The 15,736-nt window shown below is 28.7% G+C and overlaps 1 protein-coding gene across 2 annotated transcripts; it reads left to right on the plus strand.

Annotated features, from left to right (window-relative positions):
- Positions 1-272: 272 nt before the first annotated feature.
- On the plus strand, positions 273-14,589 carry LOC135926085 (protein N-terminal glutamine amidohydrolase-like). Of its 2 annotated transcripts, none has more exons than XM_065461758.1 (6): positions 273-394; positions 436-544; positions 597-647; positions 689-853; positions 9,401-9,521; positions 14,137-14,589. In XM_065461758.1, exons 1-6 carry the CDS (start codon positions 345-347, stop codon positions 14,310-14,312), a joined length of 672 nt encoding a protein of 223 aa, XP_065317830.1. In that variant the 5' UTR covers positions 273-344; the 3' UTR covers positions 14,313-14,589. The 2 variants fall into 2 exon arrangements, with proteins under 2 accessions (XP_065317830.1, XP_065317831.1); XM_065461759.1 differs by lacking the exon at positions 14,137-14,589 and adding an exon at positions 10,313-10,427.
- Positions 14,590-15,736: the final 1,147 nt, after the last annotated feature.

Consider the following 15,736-nt stretch of genomic DNA (forward strand, 5'->3'; position numbering starts at 1 on the left):
TAATTTGTCGTCGTCAAAAATTTGAAAATAAATCGTCGCCAAATGAAATGTATTGAGAACAATAATATAAAGTGATTTATCTCATATAATAAAAAATATGTTTTTCTATTTTTATAAATTGTAATAAATTGTAGCTTTAAGCTAATGTAAAAATCAATTTATTAAATACATTAAAGAGATAATTTATACAAACGATTTTAAAAATATTTAAGCACATCAATGAAATATTTTTTTGACGATGATTGACATAAACAGCATGTTAAGATTTTCAATGCACATCAGGCTTACTATAGTTTCAGTACTCTTTTTAGATTTAAGTGTATGCATCTGTCCTAGAAATTTGTATGAGTTTTAAACTTGATCATAGATCCTTTATTTATACACCATATTATTGGTGAGTATGCAAATATAACATTCTATTATAATAATAGATAGTGAGGAAAATATATGGCAATTATGCAAAGGAATTTTTACATCTACACTATGTAATAAAGATAATGACATCTCATACTATGTTGTATTTATTACAAATAACTTAAAACAGGTTTTAAATTAATATATAGTGATTTGAATAATTGTTTCCTTTTAAAATTTAGGTTCCAATATGGACTATGACATGTGCCAAAAATAATGATATTGTGATCTGGGTACAATTTTATTATTTAATTTATTTGAATTAAATATATAGGATTATCATGTGATACTAGTAAACCTAGTCTTATATTATCAAAGTGATAATTCAAGCAAAGTATACGATTTTGATACAACCTTAGAGTTTGGGTGTAATTTGGAGGAATATTTTCAGAAAGCCTTGAAAAATGAAAACAATTTCCCTGATAAATACAAACGAAAAGTAATTTGGATATATTATAATTAATAAATATTTAAGTTTAAAAAAAAGAAACTTAAGGGCATGACTAAAATACATGCCCCAGAAAACTATGCACCTCTTCCTATGAAAGAACTTTAATTTAAATTATATTATTTTAGAATCGTATTTAGCTTCATAAGATACAGAAAATGTTTTTTTCATTTTAAAAAAATGATATCATAATAAAATTAAAAAAAATTTTTTTTTTTACATGACTAAAATACGCACCCCCCCCCCCCCCCATCAAAGAAGCCATTTATAAAAAATGAATGCAGAATCATATAGAGCTTATTAAAAGGTATAAAAAATGATAATATAATATTTTAAAACTTATTGTAACCTAGTGGGCTTTTGAAAAAACAAAATTTTTTTGACTTAACTACTCGCCCCCTATCAAAGAAGCTAAATTCATAAAAAATTAAAGCATAATCATATTAAGCTCATTAAAAGGAATCAAAAAATGTTAATATTAAGTTTATAATTATTTATAACTTATTGAGATTTGGAAAAAACACTTAATTTCTTCTTTTTTTGACTAAACTATGCGCCCCCATTAAATATATATTATTTTTTAAAAAAGAATAAAGAATCATACTTTTTAAGGAGATTTATAAAATGATAATATTAATTTTTTTAACATAAATAATTTGAAATATCGAAATTTTTTGGTAAATATGACACTATTTATGCAGAATTTCATTTACATTGACTATTTCCAATCAAGCTATAAATCAATACGAGACCTCGTTATTTATGTTATAAGTATTTAAAAAAGATGGGTTTTTTGTTAAATCTTAACAATTTTTTTTCAATTTTATCAAAATACAACTCATTAAAAAATTATGAGAATATTAAAATAAATAGACCTCCTATTAACATCATATTAACCTTATGGACTGATTTTATAATATTATAAATTAAGAGTTTTTTCCAAATCTCAATAAGTTATAAATAATTTATTAACTTAATATTGACATTTTTTGATTCCTTTTAATGAGCTTAATACGATTCTGCTTTCATTTTTTATTAAGCTTCTTTGATGGGGGCATGTATTTTAGTCATGTAAAAGAATAATTTTTTAAAAATTTTACTATGTCATCATTTTTTTTAAAAAGTGAAAAAAACAACATTTTCTGCCTCATCTTATGAAGCTAAATTCGATTCTAAAATAATATAATTTAAATTAAGCTTCTTTCACAGGGGTCATGTAGGGGCGCGTGTTTTAGTCATGCCTTAACTTAACCATGAAAAAACTCAAAAGATATTTTTTGCTAGTTAAATGTGATAATCATAATAATCCTTTTAAAATAGATAAGTTGCCATGCTAAAAATTATAGATAATTATGTAGTAAATATATTTCTTATTAATGCACCGATATAAATTTAATTAGATGATAACCGGTACCTGATAATAACATTTATATACTGTAGTGTTGTTAAACGGCTAACTATATATTTTCTTTTCCAGAAAAATATCATGCAAGCCTAGAGATTTTGCTCATAGATGGCACATAGGATTATTTCGACACATAGGCAATATTTTCCTGGCTATAATATTGAGTTAGCGTTTTTTTAAAATCGGCTCAAATCGAACCATTTGACAACACTAATCGACGGATAACAAATACCAAATAATGTACAATATATATTTGTTGCCATCTACAGGTGATTTATGAAGCTCAGAAATTTGAAATTGATAAAATTGAGTTAAAAAATACAAAAATAGGAAATAAAGATTAACAGCACTTACTGATACAATGAGTAGATAGTGTCAATATTTATTGTCAATAATTTTAGGTAAAAAATATATCATTTTTTTTGGCTTTATTTTGTGTAAACTAAGATGAGCATTTATGAATTCGTCTTCTAACAGGCATTGAAATAATAATAAAATAAAAAATTTTATGATATATAAATTCAAAATTTTAAAATAATAATAATAAAACGATAATTGAAGAGCGAATTGTTTTGGTAAATTATATAAAAAATATTACGCGATGTTTTAAATATAAATGGATTTTCCCATGCATCTTTATGCAACGAGCACAGCTTTAAACATGTCTTATTACCCCTCCCCCCTCGTGTGTTTAGAATATAGCCAATACACCAAAGTTATAAAAGGACACGATGAATCTGAACACCGATATTAATATCATGCTGACTTGCAAGAAGATATCATCATCCACATTTGTATACATAGATTTGGAAGGTTCAGTTAAATCTTCAATCTATAAAATATCTCCTCCTAGAACAAATCATTCTTTAACACTTTCACATACATCACCTTCAGATCATATTTATAAACTCAAAAATTAAAAAAAATCTCCATCCTCTTCTCTTCTCTTCTCTTCTCTTCTCTTCTCTTCTCTTCTCTTCTCTTCTCTTCTCTTCTCTTCTCTTCTCTTCTCTTCTCTTCTTTCTTTCTATTTTCATTTTCTAAAGCACCTTCCCCCTCTAGTATTTTGTCGGAGAATGTTAAAGTGTTAAAGATGTTCTTGAAGGAGATAGTTTTATAGATTGAGATTTTACTGGACTTTCTAAATCTATATACATACAAATTTGTATGATGTCTTCTTTTCCACATAGCAAATATGATTTGGGGAAAAGGCAGCTAAATTTTCTGGGCATATCATGCAAGTCCACATGATGTTAATATCAGTCTTCAAAGATACTTTAACATCGTGTCTAACTTTTTATAACTTTTCATAACACCTGTGGGGGAAGGGGGGGGCAACAAGACATGAATGGTAGTTTTAAAGCTGCGTTCGTTGTATAAAGATGCAAGAGTTGGGAAAATTCACTTTATTTAAAACATTAAGTAAAATATTTATACAATTTGCCGAAACAACTCTCTTTCAATTATCGTTTTATTATTATTATTTTTAAAATTTTGAATTTATATATATCATAAATTTTTTTTATTTTATTATTATTTCGATGCCTGTTAGAAGACGAATTTATAAATGCCTCATCTTAGTTTACACAAAATGAAGTCGAAAAAAATAGAAGATATATTTTTTAAAACCCAAAAAAAAACTAAATAAATAAAAAAAAAATGACTAAATTTGAGAATGGACATCATAACAGCAAAAATAATGATGGAAACTTTAAATTTATTATTAGTTATCCTCCCTATAATTCGTTTTACTTTTTAATTTTTTTTTATGTAAAACTATATTTTAAATCTCTTACGCCATCTAACGTAAATTTATTTATGATTTTTTAAAATTTTTTTATTAAGGGGTGTTTTTATTTTTCAATATAATGATTGAGCTAGGTGTTTAATTTTAAATTCTAAAATAAAAATAGTTAGCTATTAATTTTAAATATCTTTTATATTAAATGTTATTTTGACCTGGTGTATTTACATCATCCTTATTATTTTCAATAGAGCCTATAATGCATAAGATATTAATTAGTACACTGGATTAAATATTTTTTAACCTCGTGTATTTATATCATGCTTATCATTTTCAACAGGGCATAAATTGCATGAGATATTAGCTGGTAAATTTTTTTTGTTACTTAGTAAATATTTTCTAATGTCCATTTCCTTCAATCTTAAAGTTCGTAAATAGGAAATAACAATCTTTACTTTTTAGTCATAAATTTAATCTCTTTAATAATTTCATTTATAAAAATGCTACAAAATATAAACCAAATATATATTATTAGAAATAAAAGCAGAGAAAGTAGATTATGCACTATTTTCATATTATTATTTTCGAACCATATCTTCGATAAATTATAATAAATATTTTTTTAAATATGCATAAATAATATATTATTATATTTTATTAGATTATTATCAATGACTTTAAAATAATATACAGAATAATTTATATATATATAAAAGTAATAATATCCTTCCACAAACATCAAAACCAGAAAAATATAAATATTCATGGTATTTATTTGATATAAAGTCACTTTTGAGTCTTTTGAACGAATAATCTAAAAAAATTGCTCTGAGGGGGGGGGGGTAGATTATGCACTTTTTTATTTCATATTATTATTTTCGAACCATATCTTGGATAATTTATAATAAATATTTTTTTAAATATGCATAAATAATATATTATTATAATTTATTAGATTATTATCAATGACTTTAAAATAATATACAGAATAATTTATATATATATAAAAGTAATAATATCCTTCCACAAACATCAAAACCAGAAAAATATAAATATTCATGGTATTTATTTGATATAAAGTCACTTTTGAGTCTTTTGAACGAATAATCTAAAAAAATTGCTCTGAGGGGGGGGGTAGATTATGCACTTTTTTATTTGATATTATTATTATCGAACCATATCTTGGATAATTTATAATAAATATTTTTTTAAAAATGCACAAATAATATATTATTATATTTTATTAGATTATTATCAATGACTTTAAAATAATATACAGAATAATTTATATATATATTTAAAATTAAAAGTAATAATATCCTTCCACAAACATCAAAACCAGAAAAATATAAATATTCATGGTATTTATTTGATATAAAGTCACTTTTGAGTCTTTTAAACGAATATTCTAAAAAAAAAATTAATTGCTCTGGGGGGGGGGTCCAAACCCGAAACCCCCCCCTCCCCGTAGCTACGCCACTGATTGAGTGTAAGCTTGAGTTGAAGTTGTGTATAGAAAGTTGATTAATTTATTATCGATGTTAATTAACTCATCTAAATAATAAGAAAAAATAAAATATATTTAAATAAATTAGGATAAATATAATATAAAAAATTTAATGATAGCGAATGGTAAAAAAATTAGAGTTTTTATACTCAAAAATTAAATTATTTTTAGTTATCGCTTTTCAAAAATATATTTAGACAAATAAAATTAAAAAAAAAACTAAATATTCAAATCTATTTTCAATTTGCTTTTTTCTGTTTATCATAAATATAATCTATCTACCGTTAAACGTGAAAATTAGACAAACTAAAATTTGAATATATCGACAAATATTATAATATAATTAAACATAACTTATGATAAGAAAAATTTGAATACATCGATAAGTATTATAATATAATTAAACGAACTCTCAATAACAAGAAATATTTGCATAAATAAAATAATATTTTCTAACTATCTACATAATCACGCACGACAATAATTAACAAAAAAAATAAAAGATGAAACCTGTATAACTTACTCTTAAGATATCCTTATTGTTTTGGTTCTCACTAAAAGAAATCTCAAAATAATCTAATTGCCTATATAATATATTTAAATTTTAATTCTTTCAACACACTTTTGAATCTATCCAATGAATGACACTAGATTATTAAAATGCATTTCTAGGCTTCGTTAAAAGCAAATCAGCCGGAGCCGCCATCTTGGTAACACATATAATAATTATTCTCGTGTTTAAAAACTACTATTAAATTGATAACTTGCTTCCTTATTATCTCGATGATCAGGTAATTCTTTAATAAAGTTTGCATCCTTATATAGGAAAATTTTAACGATGATTAGTGTAACCAAGAAGGCGTCTCCAGCTGATTTGCATCGATGTACACTTTTAATAATGAATCGTCAATCTATTAGGTATTATATAATGTCATTGGATAGATTCAAAAGTGTGTGGAAAGAATTAAAATTTAAATATATCATATAGGCAATACACAGCGTAGAATATCTATATGAATAAAGATACATTGCATAATCATAATAATAAATAAATATAATTTTATAGACTAAAAAAATTAATAAATACAAGAATAATAAACCATCAATTTTTAATATTCTAATAAAAATGGATAGATTTAAAATATTACAATTAGTGTTGTTAAAAACGACCTACCTAACTTTAGTCAACTAATAAAACAGCATTGACATCTTTTTAACCACGCCTTCTTTTGGGTCTCCTGATTTTGTTCTTAAGGTTCTGCCAATCTTTTTAATTCAGCTAAAAGCCTGACTTCCGATAGATGTTAAGGTTGTCGTGACAACTGGTACGAATTTATACTCATCTGGAATATCCACATATTTATTTGTTTTAAAATCTTCGGTGTATTTTAAAATGTCTTTATTGATGTTGGAGGGTGAGAGGGGGTCAACGCAGGAGAAATCCCACGCTAGAAATTGGCCATTCTCCCAAGGAATTTGTGTAATTCCATCGGGTCGTCTCCCATCCGTAAAGAGACCTGAGGGTTCTAAAGTGGCAGGAAAGCCTGCTGACTGTAAAGCTCGTTTTATGAGAGCATTACACCTGTTATGCCGGATTGAGCGTCCACTGCTAAAAATGCATTGGAGGCAATGACGACCAGTTTGGCTAACTGGCCTTTTGCACTTGGCGCACTTATATGAAACTGAGGTTGTTACATTTAATCGCAATAGCTTCCCATGCAACTCCAGCTACATTTTAAGCTGCTATGCGAATCCATCCATCTTACAATATGGTAGGCTTTTTTCTACAGAAGGAATTCAACAGGGTGATCCCCTAGGGTCGATATTATTTTGCCTAGGAATAGACAATCTAGTTAAAAAAATTAAAAGCAGTTGCCTGTTAGATCTTCATATCTGGTACATAGATGACGGTATAATAAGCGGAAGCCCAGAAGAGATAGACAAAGCCCTAGAAATTTTGCAAAAGGATGGGCCAGACATAGGCCTTCTCTTAAACGTCGACAAAACAGAATTCTGTCAGCTCACCTCTCAATCTCCCAACTGTCACGCCTTTAAAGAGGTTATGGCCGAAGAACTAACGCATCTTGGTTCACCAGTTTGGGGTTGCTTAGCAGTTGAAGCCTTTTTCCAGGCTACTTCGAATAATTTGAACAATATGGAGGGTCTACTTATGCAACTTCCCACGCATAAATCTTTCTTCTTAATAAAAAATTTCTTCAATATACCAAAGATCCCATATGCTCTACGGTCTACTGCTGTTTTTAAACATCCCAAACCCTTAAGAGCATATGAATCCATAATTAAAAACATCATGGAAAAAATAACTAACCTCAAATTTAACTCCAATTCGTGGCATCAAGCCACTCTCCCCTGCAATAAAGGAGGCTTAGGGTTATGATCACACATAGCCTTATCAATTAGTGGTTTCATCTCGTCCAGATTGACAAGCTCCAAAATAATAACTGATCACCTGACCTGGCCAGATGCACTGCTTGACGAAGCTTATGTCATTTGGAAAGCCTCAGTTGGAGATGAATGTCTACCACCACCCTCCCATAAACAAAAGGATTGGGATAATCCGATGATTGCAAGGTCCGTTGATTACCTCTTTTCGACACTGCAATCTGAAGATCATGCCCTATTAGCTTCCCTCAACCAAGGTTCAGGACATGAATACTTGGATGCCATCCCCTCTAAAAATCTTGATCTCGAACTTTCAAATCAAGAATTCAGTTTTGCTGTAGCCATTCGATTAAATGTAACAACCTCAGTTTCATATAAGTGCGCCAAGTGCAAAAGGCCAGTTAGCCAAACTGGTCGTCATTGCCTCCAATGCATTTTTAGCAGTGGACGCTCAATCCGGCATAACAGGTGTAATGCTCTCATAAAACGAGCTTTACAGTCAGCAGGCTTTCCTGCCACTTTAGAACCCTCAGGTCTCTTTACGGATGGGAGACGACCCGATGGAATTACACAAATTCCTTGGGAGAATGGCCGATTTCTAGCGTGGGATTTCTCCTGCGTTGACCCCCTCTCACCCTCCAACATCAATAAAGACATTTTAAAATACACCGAAGATTTTAAAACAAATAAATATGTGGATATTCCAGATGAGTATAAATTCGTACCAGTTGTCACGACAACCTTAACATCTCTTGGAAGTCAGGCTCTTAGCCTAATTAAAAAGATTGGCAGAGCCTTAAGAACAAAATCAGGAGACCCAAAAGAAGGCGTCTACTTACGTCAACGCATAGGAATTCAGATTATAAAATCTAATTTCACATGCTTCATAGGTTCATTCCCCGAGGAGCCCGATTAATCTAGATTTTCTTCTTCTCACCTAAATCATTTAAAATTACCCTCCCCCCCCTTCTTCCTCGTATTATCATTTGCATCAATTATATTTCCATTATTATACTTTGTATTATGAAGTCGTTGGTTGTTAAATTTCTTAAAATTTCTAGAATTGTTAAATTAAATATTTTTCTTAAATTCCGTTATGTAAAAATTACTTATATTTTATTGTAATTATATATATTTATTATTTGCGAAATTAAATATTTTAATATAAATATATTTTTAAGTTGTACATGTAAACTATTTGTATATATTGGATAAGTATTCCGTATTATTTACTTTTATATTTGTATGCCCAACAAATATATTATTTAAAAAAAAATTATTTTTTCTCCGACCAATCAACAGTAAGCATTATTATTGATTTGACAGATATAATAAAAAAAATATCGTAAAAATTTACAAATACTATTAGGACATATAGGCTCTCTCAGTTTACCTGTCGTTAATTACGACTACGGCAGTATTTACATCTTATTTAACAAAACCCTTTTTAAAGATACTTTATTATTTTATATCTAACAGTATCGGATCATTCCCGGCAAAGTTTATTTGGACCACTTTGCTTCGGATAGAAGCCACATGAAAGATGGTTTAGGTAACTTCTTAAAACCGCCACCGAGTTATTCCCCCATATTCACAACAAGTACAAAAATATTATGTCAAATATTTTAAAACCTCCACTATATTTTTTATGAAATGTTTAGTATTACTTTTATGTGGCATATTTATTTACCAATGTAAATATTTATAATGAGTAATAAAAGCAAAAATGATTTATTTCAGAGAAAAATAAATAGTTATAAATATTGGTGTCAGCATAGGGTGAGTTCCCTGGAAATTGGGCAGGAAGATAATCTATTTTCTCTGGAAATATTCCTCATTTTAGTTTTTTTTTAAAATATAAATATATGGCTTTGCCAACTATTAAAATAACACTTTCTTAGTGGAATAATATCTTGTTTAACAATATCTCCTTATTTTTCATTCCATCAACTTATTTGTTTACCAACTTACTGCTACACTATACGTTATTTTCTATGTCATATAACTTAGATTATTTTTTATCAATTCTTCCCATTTTCTTCCCCTATAAGTTTAAACTATAATAAAAAAAAATATGAGATGAGAACTTATTTTGCTATAAATCTCAGAACAGCTGTTATTTTCATTCATTACTTGTGAGAGTCATAGAATTAGTGAATACACTTTTAATATCTATAATTCTGAGATATATGTTTCCATGTGCATTCCATAAAATCCTATTTATTCGATGTTTACTAGAAATTTTGATTCCCAAATTGGGAATATGGAGAATATTTCGTCCATTTTTAGGAGATTCTCTGAAAATAAACTTTAATTTAAATAGATGTACTCACTTCCCTGGCACCTATCAATATCGATGCCAAAATTTACTTCAGAATTTTTTTTTTCTATGAGATATGAGCCAGATTCCCCAATTTTTTCGATGTTTCCTTTCTTTTCGCTATTATCGCGCTCTTACCAGAAATTCATAGATTTTGATTCGAAAAATCGATAAAACGTAAGAAATTATATCAGAAATTTGTCGTTTATTTTGTCCAAGAAAATTAAAAGTAAGCATATGACATATATATATATTTATGTCATATGGGGATTCGGAATCTAAAATCCGATCTAACCAGAAATGTATTCTGTGTTCAGCCAATTTCAGCCATAGACATTTTTAGTATTTTTTTTTTAAAAAATTTATAATGAAAAAATCCAGAAAAAATTTAATATAAATTAGAAGTAGTTTCTAAAACGTTCATGGCAAAAATTGGCTTGAAATTTACGGGGTGAGTACACTCTACACGTGCTAGAATACATTTACGGTTTTATCGGATTTTAAAATTTTTCTTTCTTTCTTTCTTTCTTTCTTTCTTTCTTTCTTTCTTTCTTTCTTTCTTTCTTTCTTTCTTTCTTTCTTTCTTTCTTTCTTTAAATCCATTTATTATCTATAAGAAATATAAATTGATTTATACACAATACAAAGGTTAAAATTCCCGATTTTTGTTTTTTATGGTTAAATTTTAACGCTTATTGCATGTTTTTAAAATTTAAATACCTAAACAACCTAAAAGAAAAATTTTGGTCTAACTTTGCTATCGAATAATTTTTTTATCCAATTAATTCGTTATCAAATTATTTAGCGGACCCGAAGAAAAATGAATGGTAACATAGCACGTATCCTTTTTTTTTAAAAAAGGTTAAAAATTTTTATCCTTTTTGTCATAACAAAAATTTCAGTATTTATTAAATAATAAAAACTTTATTTTTTTTTGGCAACGCGATATTTTTTAAATTATAGAATTATGGCACATCAGCTGACATCAGCTGATTACTATGGAACCTATATCGAGGGTTTTAGCGAGTAATATCTGACAACTAAAACTAAACTTGGAATTATTTTATGTTATATAGTTTAAAAAATAGTAGAAGCCATCTTGCGGATCGTATATTATAGAAATTATTCATTTTAATCGTAATTAATTTTGTTTTTAATAAAATTATAATCAAAAGATTTAAACCATCTTGTAAAAAAATAAAATTTCGGCAGCACTTTCGTTCGACAGAGCCTAGCGTAGAATGTCGCAAAGATAGGGCAGCGCTGGAAAACAGTGCTTACTGTAAAAATATCAGCGCTTAGGTCTTTTAATAATATAAAATGACTTTAGTAAATTTCCATTATTTTATAAATTCAGCCGCCTCAATTAAGAGTACTTTAGTAATTATTTTAACCCTTAGTTGACACGCAATTTAAAGTCCGAGATAATTTGAATAATTTTTTAATAATTTTAAATGGAATAAGATCTTCGATTTTCGCTTTTTTTTCCCGCCACAGTCTCGCCCATTTCAAAGCCCCCACTGGGCTCTCACGATGACTCTTCGAGATCCCCACCCGAAAATACTAGGTCTAGCTAGTCTCTTCCAAATCTTCTTCTATGGATAGGGGCGGCATTGCTTTCTCCATATTTATTATCATTGTTAATGGCCGGCTCCATAGTCCTTTCCCATCCTGTGGGTGTTCTCCTTTCCCAATTGCTTTCTGCTTTCCTCAACCGACGTCGCTCCTTCAATCTCTCCAACAACTTCAGTAATATTGGTCATATGCCATCTGCCGGTCTCCCCTTCCATTGAGGTAGGATGAATATGAAGGTCGATCTTCCTGCACTTCTTCTGTCCGGAGAAACGGGCCTATATACACACCCCCTCACCTCAACTACCGGCCTGGTGCCTGTGGTAGATACAAATCGTATAGGAGACCTCTCCCAGGATGCTTCATGGGCTATATGGTTCTTCCACCTAAGCGGACATCTGCTCCGGACATGTCCCCGGATATGTCACTGGAAACAGATTCTGGTATCATTTTCCCTGGGTCGGGACACGGGCGAAGATGGCATCCTTGGTCTTGGTAGCCCATTTCTATTCCTCCTTGAGAAAAATAATCCTTAAATATAACTAACTATTTTTACTTTAATTTGTACGAAATTTACTTGTAAGAGTTTTGAAAATAGCTTAAAAAATATTTTATTTGAAAATTTTTTTTATTTTTCCTAATTTTCATGCATAAATCAATTTTCCAAGATAAAATCACAAATATTATTTATTTTTTTTTAAAAAACAAACTTATGTTTAATGCAGTGTTGCTAAACGGCTCGTTATTACGCGAACCTGAAGGATTTTGCCTGTAGAAGAAACTAAGGTTTGGGTATCCTTTAGCTAAATCTCTAGACTTAGGCGATATTTTTCTGACTAGAATACTGAGTTGGCCGTTTTATTCGACTCAAAATTAGCCGTTTAACAACATTAAGTTTAATGCACATTGAAACACGATCGAAATTCGACTACGAATATGTCAAATTATCAATACGCTACATTTCCACAGTTTTTAGTGAAATCTAGGAAAAAAAAATTCCCACGTGTTTTTGTTGAGATTTTGAAAAAATTACAAAATTAATTAGCCAATAGGAAGGAGAAGAAGAAAAAAATTCCCACGTGTTTTTGTTGAGATTTTGAAAAAATTACAAAATTAATTAGCCAATAGGAAGGAGAAGAAGAAAAAATTCCCACGTGTTTTTGTTGAGATTTCGAAAAAATTACAAAATTAATTAGCCAATAGGAGAAGAAGAAAAAAAAATTCCCCTATCAAATTATATTCAATCTTCAAATAAAATATTAAAAAAAATTTTTTTTTAGAAAATCGATAGGATTATTTTCTAAGAATTATTAATTTAGGGATTTTGTTTTTTTTAGGGGAATCGTTTTCTGCCTATCCTTCTTTTTTTTAAAAAAAAAATATAAAAAAGGATACTTCTAGTGTTGTTAAACTAACCTATCCTTAGTCAACTATAAAACAGAGTAGCCATATTTCTATCCAGAAAATATTTCTAATCAATCTTCTAGGTTGAGGCTCAACTTAGAAGCTTCTTAAAAGTTTGAACTCTGACACAATAGAAGATGGTCATAGTCAGGTAATTTAACGAATACTAGAATCGACAATATAATTTATTTTTTTTTGGAAATTTTAAACGCAATTTAAAATAAATTTTTAAACATTGTTGTTGTTTTTTTTTTTCAAACAAAAATAGATTCAAATGTCGATTTAAATTTTTTTTTTAAACAAAAAATCTTATTTTGCCGGAATCGTATTCCTTCCGGTTCGGAATGGAATATACCTGACCCACGAATTTCACGTAATTTTCTAGATACAAGTATCTAGATCCTGTATCTAGATATAAAAACGTGGTATCGACTATCTAGATAGATTTTTGATTAAGATATCGGTATCTAAATATTATTTTAGACGATGTATCTGTATCTAGATCCATTTAAAAAGTATCTTTTAACAGCTCTGTTAATTTGTATTCAAATTTTTCCGAAGATTTTTCCATTTAAATTTATAAAATGACTCAAAGTTTAACGATATTGTTGTTTAAATTACCCGACTTTGACCATCTCTATCATGGCTTAAGTTCAAGCTTTTAGCCTAAAAAATGAATTAAGAAGCCCTCTAAGCTGAGTCTCGACTCGAAGATTGATTGGAATATTCCTGGATAAAAACATGGCTACGCTGTTAGTTCACTATAGGATTAAGTGTTCCAAATATGCTGTGATACATTTCCGGTAACTTAAAAAAAACGCGCTCGAAGAGTGAATTTAAAGTTGAAAAAATAACGCGTTGACGCCAAACATATATATTTCCGCACTATTTTGTTTGTTTTTTAAAAAAAAATATATAGCGTCCGCCAACAATCTTTTCCGCTACCTGGACGTTTCTCCTTCGTCAAATAATAGCGAACGTTCCTTACCTGAGAACGATTTCGAGAGCCTCCGTGATTCGTCGATCGAAGCGCCGATTTACGGGAAAGTTCTGGATCATCAAGAATTTCTTCGATTTTGCCACGTGACGGAATGAAAATGAATATTACGGAGAAATTTTGCCGGATATTTAAAAAAAATATATATATATTACCCTCTTTTCTAAACCTACATTTTTAACTTTAAGTATTGAAGTGTTTATCAATGAATGTTGACAACGCTAGATGCGAAGTTAGATTAAATGAGTACAGCATATGATTTGTGTCAATCAATGTCTTGATTTAAATATTATTATTACCATATGAAAGATTTATTATGTTTATATTCAAGAAAACCGACAGTCCCTAAAAAAAGAGAAATAATATGTTATAATCCATATCTAAGAAAATAAAATTCGCAATTTTTTAGCCCAAAGTTTTTAGGGGTATTGTTACCCCTCTCCGTTCCTTCCCTAGCGATGCTATTGGTTGTTTTTTTCCAAATTATTTGTAAATCTTCCTTTTTTTAAAAAAAATATAATTTTAAATGATAATTTCATCATTTAACTGAATGAAGTTTCTAATGACCTAAAAAGATGCATCGATATCATTGTTAAAATGGGATTTTGAACGAGTCAGATATGAGCATACTCCCTTTTCATCGGGGCAGGATGGGCCATAGGTCCGCAATGGGCGGGTATAGACGCCGCTGGGGCGTTGCTACCTTTTTTACAAAAGGGGTGTGCTAATTATTTTTTCACTTTTTGCTCAGCCTTTGTCTTGGTGTCTATAGCTTTAATTATAATATACATGTATTAGCTAATAAAAAAAATAATGTCTAACTCAAATTTAATTTATTCCTCACGACCAATAAAAATTCTTAAACTAACCACCAATCGAAAAGCTCTTAGGGCTTCTTATCAAATATTTTTTTTGCCAAGTTCATCCTTTTTGATTCTACCATAATTTAAATGGGATTAATTCCAAAAAATGAACAGTAAAAGTAATTGAAAAATAAAGCACAACTTTATATATGTATATATAGAAGAAATTTGTTTATAAACATTCTTTTTAAAACTTAAACGGTGATTGGTTAGCTTGACCTTACAGAATTTCCTTTAAAGTAGTGATGCTAAATAACTCATTTGAAGTAAGAACGGCTAACTCAATATTTTCGCCAGAGAAAAAATATTCCCCTAAATGAATTTTATATGATTATATTTTCTTCTTTTTTTTTCTTCTCACTTATTTTGTTTTTTTTTGGCTTACGAGAGAAAGGAAAAGAATAAAATTTTAATGCCACAAGGAAAAAAAAAAAAATATTTGTTTAAAAAATGAACCACTAAAATATCGTTAAGAGAGAGAGAGTCCTTCTAAATAAAATACGAACGCGTTTGTTTAAAATGGGGTGCTTAAGTGTGCTCAAGCCATCTTCCACCAAATTGGTAAAGAAAATCATTTTTATTATTTATTATAATTTATAATTAAAAATTTACATATAAATTTATTTATATTAAAATAGAAACAATATTTAACAAAGAGA

Source organism: Gordionus sp. m RMFG-2023, chromosome 3 (assembly GCF_954871325.1).
Source record: "Gordionus sp. m RMFG-2023 chromosome 3, tfGorSpeb1-WG-v2, whole genome shotgun sequence".
In the NCBI taxonomy this organism is placed as follows: domain Eukaryota; kingdom Metazoa; phylum Nematomorpha; class Gordioida; order Chordodea; family Parachordodidae; genus Gordionus; species Gordionus sp. m RMFG-2023.